Source organism: Rhinopithecus roxellana, chromosome 1 (genome assembly GCF_007565055.1).
Source record: "Rhinopithecus roxellana isolate Shanxi Qingling chromosome 1, ASM756505v1, whole genome shotgun sequence".
Classification (NCBI taxonomy): domain Eukaryota; kingdom Metazoa; phylum Chordata; class Mammalia; order Primates; family Cercopithecidae; genus Rhinopithecus; species Rhinopithecus roxellana.
In genome coordinates, this window is record NC_044549.1 from 130,772,949 (window position 1) to 130,800,101 (window position 27,153).

The window sequence follows — 27,153 nt, forward strand, 5'->3', positions numbered from 1 at the left end:
GGCCTCTGCAGGGAGCTGGCGCGGGCTTACGCCTTCCCAGCGCCCTTTGCCGCCTCTCGGGAGGCCCCGCGCGGACCCCAGCCTGACTGGGCCGTCCCCTCCGGATGGGCCGGCGGGCGGAGCAGCGCAGAGGGCACCGCCCTCTGCCCGCCCGCCGAGGAGGGGACGCGAGCGGGAGGCTGCGCCAGCGGCGCCCGCCGGGGACCCGCCGCACTCTGCTCTCGGCCTCCCGAGCTGCGGGGACGGGACGGCTACCTGCGCTGACTCTGCGGGCCGGGAGCCGAGTCCAGGACAGAGCCGGAGCCGCCTAGGGAGGCGAGAGGGCAGTGCGCGGAGATGGCGGCCGCGGCGGCGGAGGAAGGGATGGAGCCGCGGGCGCTGCAGTACGAGCAGACCCTGGTAAGTGAAGCTGAGCTGAGCCCGAGGAGTGCGCTCCGGGACTGCCGCTCCAGGTTACCCTGGGAAGCGCGAGGACCAGGGGCCTACCCTAATCCTGTCCCAGCCTTTTGAGCTGGGGAAACTGAGGCTTGGAAGTTTGAGGCTGCAGGGCCGAAGGGATGGAAAACTGCATGCTGGTTTCTGGCTGAGGGTGAGGGCCTGCAGAGGACAAGGACACCAGGTACTTGTCCCAGGTGTCCTTCCCCTCACCCCCCCCAAAATGCACGTTTTCTTTGCTCCTCCCCTTCACCACTTGGGCTCAAGTCTTAGCACCCCACTGCCCCTTCCGCGGCACCATTCACACCATTGAAGTTTCCACCACCCAAGACATTCTCTGTGTCCCTGCCATGTGCATGGCACCATGCTAAGCATAGAATCTAGTGTGTAGAAAGATGGTCTGCCCCAGACCCTACCTCTGGGGGCTCCACACCCAGCGTTGGCTCTAGGAGCTCCTCAGTTGACTCTGGAAAAAGGTGGCTTGCTACTCTGGGGGACAGAAGCATTAGGGAGGGTGGGTGAAGCAGGAATGGGTGTGGGAATTGGAACCTTTGTCCATGCTGATGTGGGGTATCCAGCCCCCACCCACTGCTGGGTGTGTCCCCTGACCTCATTAGAAGCAGGGGTCCTGGGCTCTGAGCCGACTTATCGTCCCCATTGTTACTTGGTGTTTGAGAAGCCACGTGACCCTCCTCATGTCACTGGGGTGGAAGACCCAAGCCCTAGGGAAAGGAAGGTGCCCCTGGTTCCTTTTACCAGCTTGGGCTGGAATTTGCCCAGGAAGGTGGCAGGGAGGGAACGTCTTGGGGAGGAGAGGCTGTAACTAAGTCTGGGAGGTGCCCAGTTAGGAGAAAGTAGCTGGATGAATCAGGATGACAGGGAGAGGTGGGAATAGAGCAAGGGTAAAGGGGCCAACCCTTGGGATGGGGTAGGAGACATTTGTCAATCGGCCCAGACCAGGATAGGAGCATGGTCAAGGAAGCCAGGCACCTGGCCTCTGAAATGGTGCCTCCTAACACCAGCCACCACCTCTCCATCTCCGTCCCTTCCAGCTGTCTCTGGAATGAGCTCTCAGGGTCAGCTCTGTCCCGGGCATTCTGTGCTCCAGCCTACCCCCGCCCCCCTTCCCCATCCTGTCCCTTTGTCTTTCTCTCCCACTCTCGCCTCCCTCCTCCTACACCGTGCTTGCCTCTTAATACTCTCCGTTCTCTTCCTCCTCCCGACTTCTTCCTCTCTCATCCCCTTCTTTCTCTTCTCTGTCCCTTCACCTTGCCTCTTTTTTCTTTTCCTTTCTCCTCTCTAGTTCTCTCTCTTCTCTTCTCTTTGCTTTCCCTTTCCTCACTCTCTATCTCTCACCCTCTCTCTGTCTCTATCTTTCCCTCCCTTCCTCCCCTCCCCATTCCAGCCCCAACAGGAGCCCTTTGTGTCCCGAAGCTCTGCGGGTGGCGGCCGGAATCTACTCCTCCCCGCCCCCCAACACACGCCCAGCTTGGCAGGTCTAGCCATGGTTCAGGCGACTCTCTGGTCCCATCACCCCAGCATCCACAGTCACAGCCCAGCCATCCTCAGCCTCTGCTGTCCCCCAACCCACCACTGGGCTCAGTGCAGCTCCATAGTGGGACTGAGGTCACCAAGCCCTCTCCACCCTAGGCAAGAGGCTTTCCACTCCCAGCTGGGCTGGCAGGCTGGTGGGGGTGGCAGTGGAGAATGGGGACAAGGGGATTAGGGTGGGTGGGAGGGGTGCAGCTGAGTTGGTCACAGGCCAGAGGCCCAGCAGGAACGTGATAAGGATTGGGGCTGTGCCTGCTCCTGGGCCCAACTCAGCTGCCCCAAGCTCCATGAGGCTCTTATTGTTGCCCATGTGCCCTTGATCATCCCTTACTCCCTGACCTTCCCGCCTCCCACTTTTAGACTGTGCCACAGGTTTTTTCCATCTTTTCCTCTTCTGGGGCTTCCCTCTCACTCCTCCTCAGTGCCCCAGCCCCAGGCCTGTGAGAAGAGGACCGATTATTCTGCCACCCCCAGAGCTGTGTCCCTGTACCTTGGCTGTCCCCATCACTCTGGCCAGGACAGCCCCCACAGTCTGCAATGTGCATTGTTCCCACACCTTGGGCCAGAGTGGGAACTGTGCGTTCAAGAGGGATATCCAATGTGGGGGCTGGGAGAAGGGGAGTGGAGGCTCTAAGAACCCTCCCTGCATTCCCACTCAGCCCATGACCTCAAATGCCCCCATCCCCCATGTTGCTCCAGATGTATGGCCGGTACACTCAGGACCTTGGGGCCTTTGCCAAAGAGGAAGCTGCTCGGATTCGCCTGGGAGGGCCTGAACCCTGGAAAGGTCCCCCTTCCCCTCGGGCTGCCCCAGAGCTCTTGGAATATGGACGGAGCCATTGTGCCCGATGCCGCAGTGAGAACTGGGTTGGGGGCAGGGGACCTGGCTGTGCTATGCTGAGGGGAGCAGAGGCCATTAGAGCTGCTGATGGGGGGGAGGGGGCAGTTGAGGGGGCCATAAAAGGGGTAGGAGCACTTTGGTGCCAGCCTCCCCCTTCTTCCCTTCCCTGCATCCAGTCTGTTCTGTCCGCTGCCACAAGTTCCTAGTATCCAGGGTTGGTGAAGATTGGATCTTCCTGGTCCTGCTGGGGCTCCTCATGGCATTGGTCAGCTGGGCCATGGACTATGCCATTGCTGCCTGTCTGCAAGGTGAGAGCGACAGCTGGCAGGGGGAGGACTGGGAAGAAACCTCCTGCGTCCATGCCATACTCATCTAGACGTGGAGGAAGGCATCTTGGCTTCTTGGCCACTGACCACTTTCCCCAGCCAGTCTGACTGCCCAGATTCAGGCATCTTCTCGGCCACTCCCATAGGGTGCAGCTTCTTGTGTCCCCTCTCCAAGTGACCCTCTTGCCTAGGTTGGGCTTTGTCCCAGTGAATGCCCTCGGGGACCCTTTCCTTCCCCCGTGCCCTGACTCTATGTGGTATTCCTTGGGACTGTCATATCAGCGTGGTCCACTGGCCAAGCAGGTAGTGGGTCTGTGCACTGGGGGTCCAGCAGGTCGTCTTCCCACAGCCCAGCAGTGGATGTCCCGGGGTTTGAACGCTAGCATCTTACTCCAGTACCTGGCCTGGGTCACCTACCCTGTTGTCCTCATCACTTTCTCAGCCGGATTCACACAGATCCTGGCCCCTCAGGCTGTCGGTATGTTAGAAGAGAAGGGGAGGGCATAGGTGGGACCCCTGAAATGGGCGCACCAAATGCCTCTCCTGAGACTGTTCCCTCTCCAGGCTCTGGCATCCCTGAGATGAAGACCATCTTGCGGGGAGTGGTGCTGAAAGAATACCTCACACTCAAGACCTTTATAGCTAAGGTCATTGGGCTGACCTGCGCGCTGGGCAGCGGGATGCCGCTTGGCAAAGAGGTAACTGCAGGTTGGGGAATGAAGGAGTCCCTCCTGGTGGAAGAGGAGGCCAGGCCAAGGTCAGGGTGGGCCCCCTCCCAACTCACTGCCTGCCCCACCCCGCAGGGCCCTTTTGTGCATATTGCAAGCATGTGTGCTGCCCTTCTCAGCAAGTTCCTCTCCCTCTTTGGGGGTATCTATGAGGTAAGGGGAACCCTGGGGGAAGTGGGGGGCAGAGGCTGCTGAGCCCACGGCTGACCCCCTCTTGCCACCACTCTCGCCAGAATGAATCCCGGAACACAGAGATGCTGGCTGCCGCCTGTGCCGTGGGGGTGGGCTGCTGCTTTGCGGCACCTATTGGAGGTAGGCAGGGCTCCTAGGTCCGTCCAGCCCCACAACCCTGCCCTTGGCCTCTCCTCCTTGACCCCTCTTCTCTGGGTCTGAGGCCTTAGGCCAAGCCCAGGCCTCAAGTGACGGTCTCCGTCCCCCTCACAGGTGTCCTCTTCAGCATCGAGGTCACCTCCACCTTCTTCGCGGTGCGGAACTACTGGCGGGGCTTCTTCGCTGCCACCTTCAGTGCCTTCATCTTCCGGGTCTTGGCAGTCTGGAACCGGGATGAAGGTGGGGGGCACCCAGGGGATGAGGGCAGCCCGAGATGGTGCCAGGTAGGGGGCCCATGAGGCTAGGCCTGCCTCCCTCTGCTATTCTTCCCTTCAGAGACTATTACGGCCCTCTTCAAAACCCGATTCCGGCTCGACTTCCCCTTTGACCTGCAGGAGCTGCCAGCCTTTGCTGTCATTGGGTGAGGAGCTGAGGGGCCTGGGGGTGTTGGAGAGGAGGGGCGTTTCTGGAAGACTCCTGTTCAGTCGGGTGCCTCTTCCCTTTCCAGTATTGCTAGTGGCTTCGGTGGAGCCCTCTTTGTCTACCTGAACCGGAAGATTGTCCAGGTGATGCGGAAGCAGAAAACCATCAATCGCTTCCTCATGAGGAAGTGAGTGGCTCTCAGCTCCTCTCCAGGCTGCTTTGGGTTGTGTAAGGGCCGCAGTAGGTCAGGGGACAGTGATGGTGAGAGAGTGGCCCAGTCAAAACAGGCACTCCCCTGAGAAATCAGCCAGGGTGTTTTCCAGGCTGACTGAGCATTTTTATGTTCATATGAATTACCTGAAAATTGGCACTTTTAAGTTTATAGTCAGTGGCAGAGAACATTTGGGAATCAAAGATTAAGGCCCCCTCAGGTCCGCTGGCCTGGCCCATATAGGAATGCTCCCTGGAGAGTATTTGAGCCTGTTTGCCCCCATGACCCATGAGGATGGACGAGATTTCTTGGTTATGTTTTTTTTTTTTTTTTGAGATGGAGTTTCACTCTTGTTGTCCAGGCTGGAGTGCAATGGTGCAATCTCAGCTCACTGCAACCTCCGCCTCCTGGGTTCAAGCTATTCTCCTGCCTCAGCCTCCCAAGTAGCTGGGATTACAGGCATGCGCCACCACGCCTGGTTAATTTTGTATTTTTTAGTAGAGACGGTGTTTTGCCATGTTGGTCAGGCTGGTCTCGAACTCCCGACCTCAGGTCCACCCACCTCAGCCTCCCAAAGTGCTGGGATTACAGGCGTGAGCCACTGTGCATGGCCGAGATTTTTTTTTTTTATCTCCAGAACACAATTCTGTCAGTGTGACCCTGAGAATTGGGAGTGAGGAGGCCTGAGACATGACTTCCCTTGGGACTGACATCCTTCAGAGAGAGGGCACCCAGCTGAACCTGCTCCCTACACACCTCTGGTTAACTTCACAAGTGACCCCAGCTTCCCCCAACATTGACCTTCACTCTAAGTCACCGCAGAGAGACAAACAGAGGCAGAAACTTCTCCACCCCATCACACAACATGCCCTTCACATGGGCTTCTGAGGGCGGAGGGTGGAATAACAACTCGGAGGGGCCCCAGGGAGGGCTTAGGGGATGGACTTTCTGCTGCTGCTACCCACCTACGGAGTCGGGGCTGACAGAAAGGTCTTTGGGTCAGACCCCTGCACTTATAACTCCAGTCCACCATACCCAAGGGATAACGCTTGGGGCTATCATATCATAAACAGCAGAGGAGACCTTCTGTCAGGACTGAGTGTTTTCATGAAAGAGCCAAGGCTCTGCTCTGACCTCAGCCCTGAGATATGTGAGGGCACCCAGCCCTTGGCCACCCACGACTGATGTGAAACCTACGACTCTAGACGCCTGCTCTTCCCGGCTCTGGTGACCCTGCTTATCTCCACGCTGACCTTCCCCCCTGGCTTTGGACAGTTCATGGCTGGACAGGTAACCACAGGCAGAACAGGAGTTTGTGCTTTCCCTTGGAAGGCATTCCCTCCAAAGCCAACAGCCCCAGTGTGACTGTGGGACCCCTTGTTCCCCATGGGATGCCATGGCCTCTTCCCTTCATCCTGTTGGTTCCCCAGCCTGAGGCACCCTGTTCACTCTAGCTCTCACAGAAAGAGACACTGGTCACCCTGTTTGACAATCGGACATGGGTCCACCAGGGCCTGGTGGAGGAGCTAGAACCACCCAGCACCTCACAGGCCTGGAACCCACCACGTGCCAATGTCTTCCTCACCCTGGTCATCTTCATTCTCATGAAGGTGGGCTCCTCATGTGTACATTGCTAACCTTTACATAGCTTGCCCTTCTAAGCACCTGCCATGCAGTGCTCACTCCTTGAAGCCTCTCCACAGTGACATGGGAAAGGCACTATTATTATCCCCATTTGAAAGATGGGGAGTCGAAACACAAGGAGGTGAAGTAGCTGGCCCAAAGTCACACAGCTAGAGGGCAGAGCGATGATCTGAACCCAAGCCATCTGCTTCCAGAGTCCTTCCCCTTGCCATCACCTGGGAGGCCTGGGGGTTCCGGGGTAGCTGGGAGGATTATGGGGTAGTTGGGAGGGTTATGCCTACCTGATCAGCGAGGTAGACTTCTCCTGGGTGGAGTTGTGGGCTGCCTGGGGCCAGGTGGAGCCTCTTCGCCTTTGAACCACCCCCTGCCTGCAGTTCTGGATGTCTGCACTGGCCACCACCATCCCAGTTCCCTGTGGGGCCTTCATGCCTGTCTTTGTCATTGGTGAGTTCTCAGCTGCCTGCTATCCCGGCCTGCATGTTCCCCACCCTCTGGCCGCCCCCCGGTCATCCCTCTGCCCAAGAGCGGGTTTTTGGTCCAGCCCTAGCCTGAACCCTGACCCCGCAGGGCTGTGCCCTGCACTGAATGACCCACTGGCCCCTCCCTCACCCTCTGACCCTCTCTCTTCCTAGTGCCCTCTGCCCTCCCCCTCCACTGCCTCTTTCTCTTCCCAACCCCTCCCTGAAGGAGCAGCATTTGGGCGTCTGGTGGGCGAAAGCATGGCCGCCTGGTTCCCAGATGGAATTCATACGGACAGCAGCACCTACCGGATTGTGCCTGGGGGCTACGCTGTGGTTGGTGAGTGCCTCAGGTCCCATCAGCCTTGGAAGACCCCCCAACCCACGCCCCAGCCACAGGGTCTGAGACTCTGGTGCCCCCTGCTGGCAGAAAGCAGGCTTCCATCAGATGCACAGGCCCAATCCCAGGACTGTATTGTATTGGGCAGCCCTGAGGGACCCACTCAGGACCTGCCCTGGTTGTGGAGAGTCTTCTGGGGCTTGGGCACCCTGAGGAGACTGAGTGTGACCGTCCCCAGGGGCGGCTGCGTTGGCAGGAGCGGTGACACACACAGTGTCCACGGCTGTGATCGTGTTCGAGCTCACAGGCCAGATTGCCCACATCCTGCCTGTCATGATCGCCGTCATCCTGGCTAACGCTGTCGCCCAGAGTCTACAGCCCTCCCTCTATGACAGCATCATCCGAATCAAGAAACTGCCCTACCTGCCTGAGCTGGGCTGGGGCCGCCACCAGTACGGAGGGCTGGGTGCCAAGGGGGCTGTGGGTGAGGGGCAGAGGGCATCCTAGATCCCCCTACACCCACCTCCAGCAAGGTCCTGGAGCCTATGAAGCTGGGAGATGAGCCACCTTCGTCCACACTCCGGAGGGACTGTAGCTGGCCCCTGCTGTTCAGAAAGAAGGGTGGGAGTACCCCTTGGCCCTTAGCCCCCATCCCCATGGATGGGCTCTGGAGCCCTCCTTGTGGCCCTGGGATGGTAATGCTCTGGGCAACTCTCCCCATGCTGACCATAAACCAAGCGCCCCTCTCGGCCCCCAGGCAGTACCGGGTGCGTGTGGAGGACATCATGGTGCGGGATGTTCCCCACGTGGCCCTCAGCTGCACCTTCCGGGACCTGCGGTTGGCACTGCACAGGACCAAGGGCCGAATGCTGGCCCTAGTGGAGTCCCCTGGTGAGGCCAGGAGGGGGACCAGGTGCTAGGGGCATCTCCAAGGGTCGAAGCTTCGGGAAGGGGCAGGGAGCTCAGGACTGGGCTCCTTGGTTCCAAAGGGAATGGGCCAGCACTTGCCAGGTGGGGGCTTCCCTCTGGTGTGTGGCCTGAATGCAAGGCTCCACTCTTGAGTGTGAGAGAAGGACAGGGCTGGAGGGCTCCCTCTCAGCTCCTGAGTCCTTCCACCTGTTCTGTCCAGAGTCCATGATTCTCCTGGGCTCCATCGAGCGTTCACAGGTGGTGGCATTGCTGGGGGCCCAGCTGAGCCCAGCCCGGCGGCGGCAGCACATGCAGGAGCGCAGAGCCATCCAGACCTCTCCACCATCTGATCAGGAGGGTCCCCCTAGCCCTGAGGCTTCTGTCTGCTTCCAGGTGAGGGGAAAAGCCACAAACACTTCCTAAATGTCTTTGTGTAGACTGATTGGGAGAGTGGTCTGGGGCCATGGCCCCACCAGCCCCTTCCTGACCATGCAGGTGAACACAGAAGACTCAGGCTTCCCGGCAGCCCGGGGGGAGACCCACAAGCCCCTAAAGCCTGCACTCAAGAGGGGGCCCAGTGTCACCAGGAACCTTGGAGAGAGTCCCACAGGTAAGCCCGTCTCTCCTGTCTCAACAGAGCCTCAGCCAAGCTACTGAGATCCATTAGAGTCCCTGCCCAGCCCTGTTGCTGGGGCATATCCCAGCTGGAAGAGGCTGCCCACATGGGCCAGGGCTGAAACTACGATACCTCTCCCCCTGTCTTCCTTACCTTTCCTGGTCCTCTCCCGCAAAGATGACATTGCCTCCTGGGGCCTTATGTTTGGGGACACAGGGAGCGTGGAGTCGGCAGGCATCGCCCTCCGGAGCCTCTTCTGTGGCAGTCCACCCCCTGAGGCTGCTTCAGAGGTGAGTGGTTGGAGCCTCTCCTCCTAGCTTGCTTTTTCCCCAGCTCCCTCGCCAATGCTGAGACCACATCATTAACCCTGTAGTGCCTGCCTCTATTCTCCCTGCCCTTCAGCCCTCCCTGCTGTCAGGTCGGGTCCTGCGGTATGCCCTTTTCCCTAGGCTCCACCGCTTCCCCTCACCTCCCCTTTCCCTATAACCTCAACTCCTCATCTTTCTGATTTGGCTCTAACAAAATTGAAGAAGTTGGAATCCTGTGAGAAGCGCAAGCTGAAGCGGGTCCGAATCTCCCTGGCAGTAAGTATGCCTGCTCTTCCAGCAGCTCGGGGGCACCGGGCAGGGAGGGCAGGGTCTAGGCTGGATAAACTCCAGAGCCCCTAGCTGCCAGCCTCCCTCCCTCTCTACTAGAGTGACGCAGACCTGGAAGGCGAGATGAGCCCTGAAGAGGTAAGGTGCCACTGGACTCTGGACCCTGTTTCTTTCTGGGTGTGTTCAGTCATCATGTTGGCTGCTGTCCCCGTGGGAGGGACCACGGGGTTGGAAAAAGGGCAAGTCAGCTTTCAGGGAGGTGAGGTCAGCTACAGGCACCTTCTCCCTAACCCTCGTAGTCTCTTCCCCTCAGATTCTGGAGTGGGAGGAGCAACAACTAGATGACCCTGTCAACTTCAGTGACTGCAAAATTGATCCTGCTCCCTTCCAGCTGGTGGAGCGGACCTCTTTGCACAAGGTAGGGCCAGCAGCCTGGCCCAGGGCTGCCCTGGGCTCTCAGGACACAGTGGGGATCTTGGTCCCCCTACAAGTTTGGACTCAGGCCAGTGGGGAAGGAGGGAGGAGAAGGGAGTTGGCTCAGTGCTGAGATGTTTTTTAGACATTGCTTGGATGATGGGAGGTGGGAGCAGCCTCCTCCTGCTCTGTGGTGGAGCCAGGCATCGTTTTTCCTCTGCTCAGCCTTGCCCTCGAGGGAACTCTGGACCAAAGAAGTAACAAAGACAGGGCTTGAGCTGGGTGGAAGCCAGAAGGCCAAGCCAGGGTCAGAGCTAGGCAGGAGGCCACCACAGCCCAACAAGGTTGATACGCCCATGCGGAAAAAAATGGGTGAGAAACAGGCAGGATAAGAAAATCCAATAAACAAGCTAACAAACATCCAAGTAGGGGTGGGGAGACTGCAGAGAAGAGATAAACAAAGATGAGAAACACCCAGTGGGGGGCTTGGAATGTCAGACCCCAGAAAGTCTGCCTTAATGTGGGCCGAAGGAAAACTGGTGGGGACGCAGGAAGATGGCTCAGCAGAACTGCAAAGCAGCCTGTAGAAATGGGGCGAGGAACTGAGTAGACTGCCTGGTGGTGGGTGAGGCAGACACCAGAGGAGGCCAGGAGCTCTCTGCTTCCAGGACTCCTAAGGAGGGCAGCCTGCATTGGTAAAATGGCTCCTGAGACCAGCAGAAGCCAAGGGGTGTTTTAGCTAAATTTTTGACAGGCGTAATGTACAAGCCTTGAAGCATTGGGGGGTTTGGGGGAGGGGATAAGCAGCAGGTAGACATGCCCAAAACCTGCAGCTTGGGCATTTAGCTTACACACAAACTTTGCCTAAGAGCCAGCATAGCATGGACAAGTGGAGACTAAGGCAGGAAGCACAGGGGACAAAAGAGAAACAAAAAGGTAAAAGGTAATAAAGAAACGTGGAAGTCCTTGGATGGGTAGCAAACTGCAATGCAGTTGCAAGAAAAAGGTAATAGGCCTGAGAGGGCTTTTATGTAAAGCCTTTCCTCCCAAAACCTCTGCTTTTCCACAATGATCTTACTCCTCAGACTTTCATGATGATGATCATGCTGACATTTTTCGAATGCTTGCTATGTGCCAGACACTGTGGTAAGCTCTTCAAGTGTTGAATCATCACAACCACACTATTAGACATTGTGATGTTCCAGTTTTCATAGATGAGAAAATTGAGGTTCAGAGAGGTTGAGCAAGTTGCACAAGGACACACAGCTAATAAGTAGCAGAACTGGTGCAGTAGCTCATGCCTGTAATCCCAGCACTTTGGGAGGCTGTGGCAGGTGGGTCACCTGAGGTCAGCAGTTTGAGACCAGCCTGGACAACATGGTGAAACTCCATCTCTACTAAAAATACAAAAAATTAGCCAGGTGTGGTGGCTGGCACCTGTAATCCCAGCTACTTGGGAGGCTGAGACAGGACAATTGCTTGAACGTGGGAGGTGGAGGTTGCAGTGAGCCGAGATCACGACACTGCACTCCAGCATGGATGACAAGAGCGAAACTCCATCTCAAAAAAATAATAATAAGTAGCAGAACTGGGCCTGGAATCTAGGATGGTCTGACTCAAAAGCCTGTGGCCTTAACCATATTAATACGCAGGGAAACTGAGGCATGCAGCGCGGAGGTAATGTGCCTGAGTCAGCACAGCAGAGTCAGGCCCAGAGCCCAGATTTCCTGGCCCTGCTCCCAGGATTCTTTCAGAAGGCCATGTTGTCCCTCTCCGTGTCAGTTCACTATTCCCAGGCCCAAGAAGTATGGGCCCTCCAATGGGTTCCGTGATGTCTAATTAAATCAAATGAAAAAGAACAAAGTAGATATTTGTTACAAACTTGAAAATCAGAGGAAGAGAAGAACCCTTTGAGGAACCAACTAACAAAAGTACAAAGAACTAGAAGTGATAAGAACATAAAAGATTAGAATTCAAAATGTCCTTACAGGCCTGAGGAATCAATAGGTAGTCACCCAATTAAGTTCAGGAGGGGAACATTCAGATAAGAGAGAGAAAACATTGGAGACTACTTAGGAACCCGTGCAACTGGAGATCACTGTGCCAGCTAATAATTAATTCATTCAGAAGCCACCCACGGAGAAGCAATGGTAAAGGCCAGAGTGGGGGCCAATGCTAGGGCCAGACCAGCTGAACCCAAATCCTCACTATGCTACATGCTGGCTTGCTGTGTACCTTGGTAAGTTTCTTAGCCTCTCTGTGCTTCACTTTCCCAATCTGTAAAATGCAGATCACACCTCACTGAGTTTTCTAAGAATTACAGGACTTGCAACATGTGAAGCACTTACAATAGGGCCTAACACACAGTAAATACTCAATATATGTTAGGAATTACTGTTATTAGTACTACTACTTATACTGAGAGATGAATTTTAAAAGATAGCATATGCTGGGCATGGTGGTGCACACCTGTACTCCCAGCTACTCAGGAGGCTGAGGTGGGAGGACTACATGAGCCCAGGAGTTCAAGTCCAACCTGGACAATGTAGCAAGACTGTATTCTAACAAAAAAATTTTATTTATTTATTTATTTATTTATTTATTTATTTATTTATTTATTTATTTTAGACAGAGTCTCACTCTGTCACCAGGCTGGAGTACAGTGGTGCGATCTTGGCTCACTGCAACCTCCACCTCCCAGGTTCAAGTGATTCTCCTGCCTCAGCCTCCCGAGTAGCCAGGATTACAGGAGCATGCCACCACGCCCGGCTAATTTTTTGTATTTTTAGTAGAGATAGGGTTTTACCATATTGGCCAGGCATGAGCCACTGCACTCGGCCAAAAAAAATTTTTTTAACTAAAAAAAAGTTTCAAAAAATAGAGAAGAGCTAAAGTGTGGAAGAAATGAATGTTTTCAGAAAAAGAAGAGTGATTATGTGAAGCTGGAGGCTGGAAGCTGGAGTGCACAGTAGAATGTGACACTACAAAGTCAGGCTGGAGTTGGCTTGGGAGGGGTCTCATGGGCCTTCTAGGGAGTCTGGGCTGTACTCAGGTTTGACAAAGTACATAGGATAAGCAGGGCCAGACTGGAGGGAAGGGAGGCAGAAAGAAGAACCCATCAGGCTGTTGCAGCCCCAGTCTTGGTGAGGATAGTGAGGCTAGAGTCAGTAATGGCCAGGATGTTCAGGAAGTGAATTGGTAAGGCTTGGTGACTGTCAGGGGCAAGTGGTTTGCAAACCTGAAAGGCATATCACCCGCCATAAGCTCACCTGATTAGGATTGTGGAGAAAAAGAAAATTCAAGGGAACTATTTAATAGGCTCCTTGGGAGAAGATGAGAGGGGTTATTTGACCATAAGAAGACAAGTCTAAGGGATTATTAACACAGGAAACCTTATAATAAAAAGGTTTCCCTCTGAAGTCAGACAAGGAAATTAAAGCTAACTTGTAGCACACAGGACTCAAGTTAGATAGGAGGAGCAATCGCTAACCACATGACAACTGTGTTATAGGTATTGAAGGAACACGGAAGAACTGTTTTTTTTTTTTTTTTTAGACAAGGTCTCACTCTGTCACCCAAGCTGGAGTGCAGTGGCATGATCATGGCTCACTATAGCCTCTGCCTCCTGGGCTCAGGTGATCCTCCCAACTCAGCCCCCCAAGTAACTGGGACTACAAGCATGCACCACCATGTCTGGCTTTTTGTAGAGACAGGGTTTCGCATATTGCAGGCTAGTCTCAAACTCCTGGGCTCAACATTCTACCCACCTTGGCCTCCCAGATTGCTAGGATTACAGGCATGAGCCGTTGTGCCCTGAAGAGCTTATTCTAAAATTGAACTTCTTGCCCCTCTAAGTACTATCATGCCATGGGTGGAGAAATTTAGGAAGGTTCTGGAAATCCTTCCCTAAAGAATTTCAAATGTGTAAGAACATTTAAAAAGTGTTAAGGTAATTTAAGTGAGTTCTGGGTAATTGGTACACAAGAAGCTGTTATTATGCTCGTCTTGATTCAAACATTAAGCCAAGAGGCTTACAAGTAAACTCAGAACAGTGAAATAAATGATAGGCCAAAAATTCCAGGAACTGCTGAGTCAGGAGAGCATTTTTCAAGACATCTGGCCCCAAGAAAATCTACTGAAAGCATAAGGAGAACTGACTGACGGTTTCTGAACCGCTGGTGATTATATTTGAAAGCTTAGGGGAGGGCTCAAAGCAAGAAAAACATGGAAAGATGGGGGTGACCATTGTCCTCCTGGACTGCAAGCTGCATCTCAACAGAACTTGGGATACTGCTTGGACCCTAGAAAAGGCAGACTGTATAAGAGCATAGCATGCTTCAGGCCAAGACTGGAATGCCAGAGCACGGGAGACTCCAAACCTGGCCAGCCAGGTAGGAGGGCAACTGAGAAGCAGTGGAACGAGAGGCACAGGATTCAGGGCCCCAGTGCCCTTAAGGTGGGTGTGGACTCTCTCTTCTCAGGATATCTGCAACTAAACAGGACTGGGGTTGTGCATCCCTCTCTAGTGTGATGAAAAGTGACTGGGGCTGCACAGCCACTCCTGATGACCTGCCCGGAACAAGTCACTTCACTGTTGAGCCCCATGCTGCTTCTCCTAATGCTTAGTTCTCAGGACAGTACTAGAATTGAATGATAATGAAGACCTAGCATGGAGCCTGGTCAATCACTAGATTTCACGTGTGAAGAGTTGTTCTTGTCCTGCATCCCCCTTTCTAACATGAGACTAAGAATTCTTCCCCCATCCTATTTCTCCATCAATGTAAGCAACATAAGAATTTTGAGTATCAAGTTTCTGAGGCCTGGACACAGAAACATTAGAATATTACTATTGTCATTATTTTCCCTCCAGCAGTCCTGTCTCCTTCCCTCCCAATCTGTGGCACCCCTTTTATTCCATGCCAACCTTGTCCTGGGCCCCTGTAGCCTGTCATTTAGAGCTGCCCATTGTCCATCAAGTCCAATCTCTTTTCTTCCCACACTGCAGACTCACACCATCTTCTCACTGCTGGGAGTGGACCATGCTTATGTCACCAGTATTGGCAGACTCATTGGAATCGTTACTTTAAAGGAGGTGAGGTGATGGTGGCCTCCAAAACTGCTCCACTTCCAAAAAGGCATGGAAGCTTATGTCCAGCTCACGAGGGGAGGAAGGTAGGGAGGAGTCTGAGCCGGGAGCTCTGGGTCCAGACATCTGTCCCTCTCACCTTTTCAGCTCCGGAAGGCTATCGAGGGCTCTGTCACAGCACAGGGTGTGAAAGTTCGGCCGCCCCTCGCCAGCTTCCGAGACAGTGCCACCAGCAGCAGTGACACGGAGACCACTGAGGTGCATGCACTCTGGGGGCCCCACTCCCGTCATGGCCTCCCCCGGGAGGGCAGCCCTTCCGACAGCGATGACAAATGCCAATGAGCCCCTCATGGGTGGCCTAGGATGGTGCTAGCCATGCCTGTCATCCCAGAATGTGCATCTCTCATTCCTTCTGCCTTGGGAAGGCAGGAGGCAGCTACAGCCGGAGGCTGTACCCCAGCCCCCTCCAGACCTGGGGTGCCAGCTTCTCCCAGTTCATCCTACCTGGAATCTGACCCACTGCCCACCTACAGCAAGTTTTCCAGGGGCAGGAAGATCAGCCCTGCCCTGGCAGGATGAGGTTGGGGTCACTTGACCCCTGCTCCCCCTTTGAGGGGAAAGGGGTGGAACTAAGATGGGTTTATAACTGGAACCTCCAATGACCAGATGTATATAGAGATTTACAAAGATTTTTATATTAATTTAATAAAACAAATTCTTAAATAGAACAAAATAAACACCTAATGAGCCACTTATATATAGAATGCTTGTGCCCACTGGCTCTCGTTCTTACCTTGGGCCCTCTTACCTGCCAAAGCCTACAAGGCCCTTAATTCTAAAGCCACCCACCCTTCCCACAACCACAAAAACCTAGAGTCCAGTGACCTTGGAATGCAGGATCTGCCAGAGGCCTCCCCAGCGTGGCCATTAACACCCTGACTGGGGCGGGGCCTTGGCCTTTCATTCAGACAGGAAGGCTCTACCTTATTTCCTCCCCAAGGAGAGACACTCCCTCATGACTGTCACTCACTGGCACAATTCCTGCCCCTCAGCAGGCATCAGCTGACAACTCCCGGCCACCCCTGTGGCCCTCTTGTGGCCCTCTCTAGAAGAACATGAAGTCCCAGCTCTGTGGCAGCCAGAGCCATCCTTTCTTCCACCTCCCGTTCAGAGAGCTCTGCGTGAATGGGCAGCCCGGCTGGCTGTGAGGCGCCAGGACACTGCCCACACATCCTAGGAGGGGTGGGGAAAGGGCCCAGGCCCCATTAGGGGGCCAGGAAAAGGGTGGAGGGTACATGCTTTCATCATTCCAAAGCCTCCCAGAGAAGAGAAGCTCCGACTGAAAAAACAGACCAAAAACCTTCTGTCTTTAGGAAAAAAGAGGAAGATTTAGAGACTATGGAGAGGTGAATGAAGCACAGCACGAGCCCAGCTGGGCAGGGGGCCTTGGGGGACGGCTCAACCCATAGGCTCCGGGAGGGCAGGAGCCAGCCCCTCCAGGTAGGAGTGATTCTATCAAGCACTGGACGTGGACTCGGAAGTGAGAAGAAAAGCAGAGAAGAGAGAGGCATGGGGAAGGTAGGGGGTGGCCGGGCCCCCTCCCACCCCACCCCCCCACAGCCCAGTCACAACCCCCTTAGTGGTTCACATCATCCGAGGAGGAAATGTGTGTGTGGCATTTTGATTTAAGAACATGAACATCACTGTCTGCCACAGCTGTAGCCATGCCCCAGAGGCCCCGGGCAACCCCCGGCAAGCCCCGGGAGTGGGGGCAGGACATGCGCCCCCAGCCCAGCCCCTGCCTCCTCTCCAAACACTTTCATGCAAAACACACAACGGAGAAGCGAGCGCTCCCAGGAGCCCTCTAGGTTGTGGAGCTCTGCTGGGAGCTTGAGCCCACACTTGGGCACAGAGACTCTGCCCCTAGCAGCAGCCAGGGGATGCATGCCACCACCAGGCATGATGTGGGTCACTGTTCCTCTGGCTCTGCCTCATCCTCATCTAAGGACACCACCCCAGACGAGGCCACGTCAGAGGCTTGCCGCTGCCGTTCCCAGCTGCCTACTAGTGGTGGGCAGAGCGGCTGGCAGTCCTTGCAGGGGGCTGGCTCCTCCTCAGCGGGGGAAAGGCAGGACTCCGTGAGGGGCGAGTTGTAGAGCGAGTCCTGGGGCTCCAGTGGGCCCAGGCTGCGGAAGGCACTTTCCCGGCTGGGGGGCAGTTTGGCGAGAAGCAGCTCATCGCCCAGCAGCTGGGAGGCCAGCCGGGCCGGGGAGCCCAACAACCCGTCCTCCAGGCTGCACAGACTAGAGCACAGGGTGTCTGGGGACACGGTCTGCGAGCAGTCGCTCTCAGGCTCCACGGAGCCCTGACGCACAGGCCGGGAGAACCGGTGGCCGGTGAACAGGTCCTGGAGGTGGGGCCCCAGGGGCAGCTGCCCAGCCATGTCTGTGAAGGGAAGAGAAAAGAAGATAGTCCTGCTGGCTCCATTTCAATTGGCCAACCTGGAAGCCACATTTGCCCCACTCCACCCCTGGCATAGCTCTGGGGGTGGTGGATAGGTGCTGGGTAACCTTGAACCAGTCACAACTTTTTGAGACCTCAGTTTCCTTAATGGCGAGATGGAGATTCTAACAATACAAGAATAAGAGTCTGGCACACAATCAGGTGTGGTGGCTCACACCTGTAATCCCAGTACTTTGGGAGGCCAAGGCGGGTGGATCACCTGAGGTCAGGATCTCAGGGATCCATGACCAACATGGAGAAACCCTATATCTACTAAAAATACAAAATCAGCTGGGCGTGGTGGCACATGCCTATAATCCCAGCTACTAGGGAGGCTGAGGCAGGAGAATCGCTTGAGCCTGGGAGGCGGAGGTTGCGGTGAACCGACATTGTGCCATTGCTCTCCAGCCTGGGCAACAAGAGTGAAACTCTGTCTCAAAAAAAAGAAAAAGTGTCTGGCACACAGTAAACAAGCAGTAAATGCAGGGTCACCACATATGGCCATACAGGTTGCTCATCACACAACAGGGCCTGTCCAAGGCAGTGAGAGATAGCAAAATCTAACCCATACTCTGCTCACCAAGCAGCATGCCCTGGCCTGCCAGAGAAAGGGGTGCCTTTTTCTAATTTGCACAAAGATTCCACATGGGCTAGTAGCAGCCTTGGATAAATGTTAGTTATTATCATTACTCCAGGGGTCAAAGTAGGCCTGGAACTCAATCAAACAAAAATGCCTGTGGTTTAAGGTTCCATCTTGGCTTCAGATATCCAAATCAACCCTCCAGACCACAGCAGCAGTTTCCAACCTGCTCTCATGTATTGCCTGCCTTGGAGAACCTAATTCACTGGAGGGGTAGGGGATGGTAGAGGTAATCTTCAAAGGCAAAGAGGTTGTGGGGAATGGTGGCCTATGAGACTTGAGCCCAGAAGCTACAGAGAAAGTCAGCCATGTGGTCTAGGGAATGAAAGATGAAAGGAGGGCTGAGCACAGCTGCAGAGCCCTGCAGGGTCCCCTCTGCAAGCACTGGCCCGGAGAAAGGCCCACAGGCTGGAATGCAAGGATGCTGAATTGGAGCCAGCATGGCTCCGTGGGTGTTCCAGGCCCAGCATGCCTTCCTGTTGACCTGGGATGCAGCCCTGTGAGGTGCTGGGCTGTGCACTGCAACTCATCTGCCCTGCCACAGCCAGCCAGAAGGCTGCCTTGGAGAGGAAGAGGCAAAGGTATTGCAGACCCTCCCAGAGACGCGGCTGCACAGAAGGTGTCCTTGAGGTCTTTTGGCTTTTTTTTTTTTTTTTGAGGACTGCAAGGCACAACTGTGCAGACAGACAGAGAAGCCTCAGCACCTGTGGGAAAGGAACGACTCCATTTCTGTCTGCTCATTTCCCACCCATGAGTGTGGACAGCCTTCCTGTCCCTGGAGTGTCCAGGCCTGCCTGGACTGAGTCTGCCCCTCTCCCCTCCCTTTCCAAAGGCTGAGTGTTCTGGGTGTGGCTCTGAATGAATCCCAAGGTCTATGAGGCAGATCCACCACAGCAATAGCCCAGGATGTCCCTCACCTGTGTCCATTCCCCCAGCAAAGTCCTCATCATAGGAGTCATCCGTGGAGTCCTCGCCATCCACCGAAGACCACGCTCGGAGTTTGGCTTCCGCGATGGCAAACTGCTCAGCCACTCCTGTCGCAGGGACAGAATGCATAAGCACAGAAGGTGAGCTAAGTCTAGGGCTCAGCTTGGAGACAGGAGAGAGGAGAAACAGGGTATGGAAAGACTCCAACCCCCATGTCAGACCTGAGGAGACAAGAAAGCAGCCCTGGCCGGGTATGGTGGCTCACGCCTGTAATCCCAGCACTTTGGGAGGCTGAGGTGGGTAGATCACTAGGTCAGGAGTTCAAGACCAGCCTGGCCAAGACGGTGAAACCCCGTCTCTACTAAAGCTACAAAAATTAGCCAGGCACGGTGGCAGGTACCTGTAATCCCAGCTACTCGGGAGGCTGAGGCAGGAGAATCGCTTGAACTGGAGTGGCAGAGGTTGCAGTGAGCTGAGATTGCATCACTGCACTCCAGCCTGGGCAACAAAAAAAAAAGAAAAAAAAAAAACAGCCCTGTGCCAAGAGGGTAACTTATTCCCTTTCTGCCATCCACCTGCTGCAAAGCGAGCCTCTTGTTCACCCTCGCTGAGGTCCGAATAGGAGGAAAAGGCTGATTCCAGGGCAGCAGGCGAGTCACTAGGCTTGCTCCAGCCCTTCCACTCAATGAGGTGAGCCACTCGGCCCTGGGCCATGGCAGTAGGCTTGGTCACGTGGTCCTTCACCACCTGGGAAATACCTGGAGACAGGGGAGGGTGGAGGAGCCTGGTAAGGGACCAGGCCAGGGAGCACAGGGGCAGGGAGGTGGAAGGGTGGCAGTAGTTAGGATCTATGTGAACCTTTGGGTGGGAGAAGGGGCTGAGATTCAGAGATTCACCTGAGCAAGGGAAGAAAGGGGAGACCCCAGCATGTGCTCGCAGGAAACAGTTCCAAAGGGACTGTGCAAAAGGGAGGAGAAAGGACAAAGTGGCCAGAAACATGGGAGGGGCTGCATACCATGCAGGGAAGACCTGGCCAGTGCAGCGATCTCCTGGATAGTTAGGGCTCTCCGGGACTTGGGCAGCATCGCGACTGTGTCTCCAACATTCACCTTGGATAACACCATTAGAAGGTCAGTGCCCCTCTGACAGTAATGACCTTCCCCCTAACATGCCCATACCCCAGCGAAGGCATGAGGAGGAGACAGGAGCTAGGAAGGAACAGCACATATGTCCCAGTGGCTACAGGGAAAGGTAAGATGATAAGAAAGACAGGTGAATTATGTCCTCCCAGAAAGCAACGGAGATTCAGACAGGCCCCAAGAAGCAAAACTTCAGCTAATCCTCCACTTTCCCAGCACCCAGAGGAGATGGAGGCAGGGCAGGAAATGAAGAACCACAAGTAGGACCTCTGAGGAGAGGGAAGAGGAGGAAGGGAGAAGAGTGTGGTATCCAGGACTTCTTTTTTTTTTTTTTGATTTTGAGATGGAGTCCTGCTCTGTCGCCCAGGCTAGAGCGCAGTGGTGTGATCTAGGCTCACTGCAGACTCCGCCTCCCAGGTTCAAGCGATTCTCCTGCCTCAGCCTCCCAAGTAGCTGGGATTACAGGCGTCCGCCACTGCACCCAGCTAATTTTTGTATTTTTTAGTAGAGATGGGATTTAACCATCTTGGCCCAGTATGGTCTCGAACTCCTGACTTCATGATCCACCCGCCTCGGCCTCCCAAAGTGCTGGGATTACAGGCATGAGCCACCGCACCCGGGCTAGGACTTCTTTAAGATTCCCCTCCCCGGCCGGGCGTAGTGGCTCATGCCTGTTATCCCAGCACTTTGGGAGGCCGAGGCAGGTGGATCATGAGGTCAGGAGATCGAGACCATCCTGGCTAACACGGTGAAACCCCATTTCTACTAAAAATACAAAAAATTAGCCGGGCGTGGTGGCGGGCGCCTGTAGTCCCAGCTACTCGGGAGGCTGAGGCAGGAGAATGGTGTGAACCTGGGAGGCAGAGCTTGCAGTGAGCTGAGATGGTGTCACTGCACTCCAGCCTGGGCAACAAAGCAAGACTCCGTCTCAAAAAAAAAAAAAAAAAAAAAAAGATTCCCCTCCCCTCTGCCCTTTGATCCTCCTCTTGGTCTTCCCATCCACATTCCGGCAAACTCAGCAAGATGGAAACCAAACCCCAACACCTTCTCCCCACATACAGCCCTGCTTCCTGACCTCTTTCCTTTGCATCACCCACCATTCTCCCATCCAGCCTGGATCCAAACCTCAGCATTACCATCAACTCTCCCCTAGGCTTTGCTTGCCCATATCTGTTGATAAGACGTAATAATATGACCGGCAAGCTCCCTGCTCCTACCCTGTCCTTTCTAATCCTACTGCCACTGCCCTTTCTCAAGCCCTCAATGTCTCCTGCCCAGGTCGGCAGAGGTGGTGTTCCCCCAGCCTCCTCCGATCCCATGTATTTTCTCAGGCCAAAGTGCAGTGAGTGTACTGCTCCTCTTCTCCTCTGAACTATTCTGATGGCTGGCTGGCTCTTTCTCATTCTTCCAGTTTGGGCCAAAATACCACCTCGTCAGAGTAGCTTTCCTGGCCCCTTCTTGGTATTCTGTCCTCTCTTTAGTCTCTAACAAATCACTCTCTGTCAATGTATCCCATTTGTGGCCCTTAATCATAGTGAGTAATAATGGTCTTTTTGTATTTCCTGTTTCTTGTTGGTCTCCCTCACTGGTCTTTGGCTCTTGGGGAAATCAGTCTGTTTTGGTCACTGTAGTGCCCAGTGTTTAGCATAGCACCGAATACAGAATAATTTCTTAAAAATGCATAGGCTGCTCAAGCCTGTAATCCCAGGACTTTGGGAGGCCAAGACGGGCGGATCACGAGGTCAGGAGATCAAGACCATGCTGGCTAACACGGTGAAACCCCGTCTCTACTAGAAAAAAAATACAAAAAAACTAGCCGGGCGAGGTGGCGGGCACCTGTAGTCCCAGCTACTCGGGAGGCTGAGGCAGGAGAATGGTGTAAACCTGGGAGGCAGAGCTTGCAGTGAGCTGAGATCCAGACCACTGCACTCCAGCCCGGGCGACAGAGCGAGACTCTGTCTCAAAGAAAAAAAAAAAAAAAAAAAAAAAATGCATAGGCTGGCCAGGTGCGGGTGGCTCATGCCTGTAATCCCAGCACTTTGGGAGGCCGAGGTGAGCGGATCACGAGGTCAGGAGTTCAAGACCAGCCTGGCCAACATGGTGAAACACCGTCTCTACTAAAACTACAAAAATTAGCTGGGCATGGTGGCGCATGCCTGTAATCCCAGCTACTCGGGAGGCTGAGGCAGGAAAATTGCTTGAACCGGGACCCGGAAGGTGGAGGTTGCAGTGAACCGAGCTCACACCACTGCACTCTAGCGTGGGCTACAGAGCAAGACTCTGTCTCAAAAAAAAAAAAAAAAAATGCATAGGCTGGGGCAGGCTCGGTGGCTCACACCTGTAATCCCAGCACTTTGGGAGGCCAAGGTGGGTGGATCACCTGAGGTCAGGAGTTTGAGACCAGCCAGGCCAACATGATGAAACCTCATCTCCACTAAAAATAATTTAAAAAATGGGCCGGGTATGGTGGCGGATGCCTGTAATCCCAGCTACTCAGTAGGCTGAAGCAGGAGAATTGCTTGAACCCAGGAGGCAGAGGTTGCAGTAAGCCAAGATTGTGCCACTGCACTCCAGCCTGGGTGACAGAGAAAGACTCGGTATCAAAAACAAGCAAACAAAAATACAAAGGCTGGATGAATGAGGTAAGATATAATGTAAACAGTTTTCCTGGAGTGCAGCCGGTCACAAATCTTGTCTAGGCTACCCCACTGTCCAGTGAGGTTAGTGCAGGCGTCACACCCAGGCCCTGCAGGATCCCACTCTTTAACGCCCCTGCCTCCTTCCAAGCCTCCTTTGAATCCACCACTGATCTCGTCTGCCCAATAAAACCCCTCTTCCAGGTCGGGTGTGGTGGCTCACGCCTGTAATCCCAACACTTTGGGAGGCCAAAGCAGACAGATCACCTGAGGTTGGGAGTTGGAGACCAGCCTGCCCATCATGGTGAAATGCCATCTCTACTAAAAATACAAAATCAGCCGGGCGTGGCAGCGCATGCCTGTAATCCCAGCTACTAGTGAGGCTGAGGCAAGAGAATCGCTTGAACCCAGGAGGCACAGGTTGCGGTGAGCCGAGATCACGCCATTGGATTCCAGCCTGGGCAACAAAAGCGAAACTCTGTCTCAAAAACAAACAAACAAACAAACAAAAAAAAAAACAAACAAAAAACCTTCTCCACCAAACCCTGTCAGCAAGCAGCCCACCTGCATTCAGGAAAAGGAACTAAGCTTTCCTTTGGGCCAAGAATGCCATCCTTACCTGTAAAAATGCTTGCCATCACTTAAGGCCCATCTCAAGTGTCACTTGCTAATAATGCTTTCAGCCGACAGCCTCTCTCTTTTCTCTGACACACCCCGCCCCCATCATTGCCCTTGTCTGTCTCCTGAGGGAGCTCGGGATGGCAAGGCCTAAGTTTGATGCACCTAAGTTACTAACTCCACCCTGTACTTGGCTCAGGGCTCCTTGACAAGCCCCAGCAAATGTTTCCCTCACTTAATGAAGTTGGAGGCACGCACCCCTCCCCGGCATTGCTCTCCTCTATCACGTTTCCGTCCCTCACAAGGGCGGCCAACACTGCCCCTTGACCTGAGGCCCACACTCCATCCCTCCCCTTGGGTACCTGGCTGACAGGGCCCCCAGGGTGGCGCCAGTGGCCTCCAGCCAGGCCTAGGGGGAGGAGCACCTGCTGGGTGTTTCTTGGCTTGCTCTCCCTCCCTCGCCTCGCTCCCCTCAGCCGCCGCCATCCGTACCCAGCGCTCCGCGCAGCTGCGGCCCAGGCCCAGAGAAAAGGTGTATGTCTCCCTGGCAACCCATCACCATGCAACAGGGTCTCCCGGGATACGGCCTGGGATGCGCTGACGTCAGCGCAGAAGGCGCGAGCTCTCCGCCCGCTGGCACAGCGCCGAGCAGAGCAGACCTGCACGGGGGCGGCCTCCCGGCCCGCCGCTGGATAGCGCCTCCGCTCGCCGGAAAAGGGAGCCAGAAGCTGGCTGGCCAGGCGTGGGTGGGGGCTGCAGATCCCCTTTATATGGATGCCGTCCTCCTTCCCCCCACCACCAGGGGCCCAGCACCTCTGGCAAGTCCTGGCTGTCCACCGAGGAAGGGCGGGAGGACCTGCTCCAGCCTCGGAGGGTTCGAGCAGATCCCAAGGAGGATAGAGAGAGACCCCGAGGAAGTTCGATCCACTCCACAGCCCACGCGGGGTCCGAGGACACTGAGAGGAAGGGGAAAGGCTGTTCAGCTGTGCCCCTACTTCTGCCCAAATCCCTATTTTCATCAGGTATTGCCATATCATTTCTCAGCCCCTCCCCCACCTTCCAGAAGACCAGCACCCACTGAGTGCTCTCCTCAACTCTAAAAGCCCCTATCCCACACATCCCTGACCCTAGGGCCCCTAGGGCCATTTTGTGGCAGCCCACTGGCCACCTTCCTGCTCTAGATGAATTCTGCCTCAAAACCCTAGGGTGAAACCAAACAATGATAAATTCTGACTCTCCTCCCCGTTTCCCAGCCTACCCATTTCTCTTGGAAAGCACACTGAGTTCTTCCACTATCGCTGCCCCCCCCCCTCCACCAGCCACCCTGGACCCTTTGCAGGCATGTTGCCTTCCTTCTCTCTTCTGCTGCCTTCTTTCCTCTCACCAGCCTCAGCTGGTCCACAGGTCTTTACTCTTCTTTTCTGACGAACTCATGATGTTTTTTCTGATTTTCACCCCTGTCCACTGAAGCCGTTTCCTGATGCCCTGTCTGGCCCCAGCCTGGTTCTCCCTTTTCAGCCTGGTTCTTAATATCTAAGCCAGAGTAATTTTCCTTTTCCACCTAAGCACCCTACTGCTCAGCTTCCCATCCTCTCCCAGATCACATCCATGATCCCTGGTCTCACCTCTGCGACTTGTCTGACAAGTCCATCGTCCTCCAGGCCCTTCACGCTGCCACAGAAACATTTTGCCCAGCACAGAAATCATAGGCATGCTGGCTGTGTTGATGCGGAGAACCAAAAGCCCAGAACCGCTCCAGGCTCAGCTCCCAGTTCTATTCCTGTTTTGGCTCCGGATGCTGAGCCAGTCCCCTCCCCATTTGGAACCTGTGCCTAGTCACATAAGGAGAACATTCCTGCCTCATGGCTCTGAGGAGGTGGGAACATCAGGGCTCAGCCAAGCTCTCTGGGGCTTGGGGAGCTGAGGCCCATTCCCTAGAGAGTGCCAACAGGCAATGTACATCACAACTGACCTTTAGCTGGAGCAGCCGTCTCTATCCCTGAGCCTCAATCAGCTGCTGGTCCCCAGAAATGCTACCAAGCAGAAGGAAAACAGGAGGTTACAGGCCATCCCTGGCCCCCAACTGGTACTCGAGGCCGGTCCTGAGGTCAGCCAAACTCACCGGTGACTAGAGGAGGTGATGACTTCCTGAACTCCAAGCCTTGGCAGGGCCAAAGAGATCAGAGCAGTCAGCTGCTCCTCAGCTTCAAAAGCCATGAGGTTAACTTGGGACTACAAATCCCAGAATTCCTCAAAGGAAGTACAAATCTCAGCCAATCTTAGTTCCAAAGAATATCAAGTACCAACCACACCAAGGCCTGACCACCTGCCCTGAAGGCCCAGGACCCATCCCAAACCCAGTCCTGCCTGGCCTTATGCGTGGAGAAATCCACGACACCGGAGTAAAGGAAGCTGGCCCACCTCCGATGCACAGGACTACGGCCAGGCCCGGTGTGCACGGCCACCCACGGAAACCGAGGCCCAAGCAGGGGTCAGCATTGTGGGAAGGAAGCCCTGATGGCTTGCCTCTGGGCTCCTCTTTCCCTCCACAGAGTGGAGCGATTTGGTTTTGCTGAGTGGGGACAGAACATTAAAACAACTGTAATAGGTGAGAGGTGATTCAGTGTTTGTTCACAGGTGCCCCAAACGGGGCCTCAGTCCCCCTTCCTCAACTGACTCTGAAGCGGGGAGTCAATGTCCGACAAAAATTCTGTGGTAAGGTGCTTAGCCAGGGCTGAAAGGCTACCTCTTTAAGAAGATGGGGACACGGCTGGGGGAAGCAGGTTCCCAGCACAGGGCCACTCCCAGGACAGTGAAGGCAGAGGTGTAGGCGGAGGGGAGCGACTGTGTGGGCGCGCAAGGCCAGTCGCCGCGGGCTGGAGTGGTGGGGGCATCGGGCTGCCCAGCCCCTCCCCGAGCTGTGCGTCTCCAGCCACCCTGAGCAGTGGGCACACGGCAGCCGGCGGCGAGACCATGCGTCTGCCCTGCAAAACCCCGAGGCAGGCAGGCCGTGGGAGCGAACCGGAGTCGGTCTGGCCCCCTCCCTGCTCATACCCGCTCCCTCCTGTTGCCTGGCCCGCCTCCCGGTGCAGGCTCCTCCCTCTCCCGACACCGGCCCCCTCCTCAAGGCCCCCACCTAGCCGCGGCCCCCGCACCGCGCACCGGCGACCGCAGCCCGACTCCCCAACCCGTGCCCGGCCTCCGCCTCTTCTTACCCTGACCCGCGGGGCTCCGAGAGCCGATACAGCCCATGGCCGGGCACCCAGGCACGCTAGCCTGCGCTGGGGGCGCGGGCCATCGCCTTGCAGAGGGTCGGGTCGCGGCCACCACTGGGGAGGGGCGAGCCCGTGAGAGGGGAGGGGGTGGGAGCCGCGCGTCCGCCGCCGCTCCCCGGAGAGGGAACCGGGCTGGTGACGTAAGCGCGGGGGCGTGGCCGTCGCGTCACCACCCAAGTAGGCGGGGCGCAGCGACGTCACGGCCACGCAGAGGCGGCCTGGGACCGGTTCGAAAACGCCAGTCCTCTCCTCCCAGACCCGACTGCCACCTGAAGGCAGGGGCGGCGAACACTCACTAAGCCAGCCCAGTCACACTACACGGGGCCGGAAAGCCTCCCTTGATGCATCCAGCCCCTTCCTTTTACAGATGACACCTTGAAGCCATAAAGGGATTCTCCAACTATAAACAGCCCGAAATCCAAGACCCTTCTCCATACAGGAGCTTGACTCATTCTGGTAGGAGAGCAGTCTAGCAAGAATGTCCTATCACTAATCTCCCTTCTCTCCG

General features: G+C 55.3%; 2 protein-coding genes across 6 annotated transcripts; one reads left to right on the forward strand and one right to left on the reverse strand.

Moving 5' to 3' along the window:
• The first annotated feature begins 30 nt into the window (after positions 1-30).
• On the forward strand, positions 31-15,669 carry CLCN2 (chloride voltage-gated channel 2). 2 transcript variants are annotated; one of them, XM_010366172.2, is made up of 24 exons: positions 31-399; positions 2,686-2,842; positions 3,004-3,135; positions 3,503-3,631; positions 3,718-3,851; positions 3,957-4,034; positions 4,115-4,193; positions 4,326-4,451; positions 4,548-4,632; positions 4,720-4,821; positions 6,051-6,135; positions 6,300-6,455; positions 6,864-6,933; positions 7,177-7,287; positions 7,526-7,739; positions 8,045-8,178; positions 8,417-8,589; positions 8,692-8,806; positions 9,029-9,102; positions 9,343-9,396; positions 9,508-9,546; positions 9,722-9,826; positions 14,828-14,914; positions 15,056-15,669. In XM_010366172.2, the coding sequence occupies exons 1-24, from the start codon at positions 337-339 to the stop codon at positions 15,248-15,250; spliced, it is 2,697 nt and encodes an 898-aa protein (XP_010364474.1). In that variant the 5' UTR covers positions 31-336; the 3' UTR covers positions 15,251-15,669. The 2 variants fall into 2 exon arrangements, with proteins under 2 accessions (XP_010364474.1, XP_030787110.1); XM_030931250.1 differs by lacking the exon at positions 31-399 and having other exon boundaries at positions 2,701-2,842; positions 3,508-3,631; positions 15,056-15,663.
• On the reverse strand, positions 15,582-26,781 carry FAM131A (family with sequence similarity 131 member A). 4 transcript variants are annotated; one of them, XM_010366170.2, is made up of 7 exons: positions 26,586-26,781; positions 25,343-25,403; positions 24,184-24,326; positions 19,993-20,086; positions 19,553-19,735; positions 18,968-19,084; positions 15,582-17,353 (listed from the first exon to the last, which is right to left on the reverse strand). In XM_010366170.2, the coding sequence occupies exons 4-7, from the start codon at positions 20,060-20,062 to the stop codon at positions 16,878-16,880; spliced, it is 846 nt and encodes a 281-aa protein (XP_010364472.1). In that variant the 5' UTR covers positions 20,063-20,086; positions 24,184-24,326; positions 25,343-25,403; positions 26,586-26,781; the 3' UTR covers positions 15,582-16,877. The 4 variants fall into 4 exon arrangements, with proteins under 4 accessions (XP_010364472.1, XP_010364473.1, XP_010364471.1 ...); XM_010366171.2 differs by lacking the exon at positions 24,184-24,326; XM_010366169.2 differs by lacking the exons at positions 25,343-25,403; positions 26,586-26,781 and adding an exon at positions 24,996-25,332.
• Between the last annotated feature and the right edge of the window lie 372 nt (positions 26,782-27,153).

Bases quoted from the DNA above. Each gene is read 5' to 3' on its own strand.
- CLCN2 (XM_010366172.2), top strand. From the start codon at position 337: ATGGCGGCCGCGGCGGCGGAGGAAGGGATGGAGCCGCGGGCGCTGCAG. The intron at 400-2,685 runs GTAAGTGAAGCT...ATGTTGCTCCAG, and splicing joins TGCAGTACGAGCAGACCCTG to ATGTATGGCCGGTACACTCA. The intron at 3,632-3,717 runs GTATGTTAGAAG...TTCCCTCTCCAG, and splicing joins CCTGGCCCCTCAGGCTGTCG to GCTCTGGCATCCCTGAGATG.
- FAM131A (XM_010366169.2), bottom strand. From the start codon at position 25,083: ATGCCTATGATTTCTGTGCTGGGCAAAATGTTTCTGTGGCAGCGTGAA. The intron at 19,736-19,992 runs GTATGCAGCCCC...CCCTGTCTCCAG, and splicing joins GGCCAGGTCTTCCCTGCATG to GTATTTCCCAGGTGGTGAAG. The intron at 19,085-19,552 runs GTGGATGGCAGA...TCCCTGCGACAG, and splicing joins AGAGGCTCGCTTTGCAGCAG to GAGTGGCTGAGCAGTTTGCC.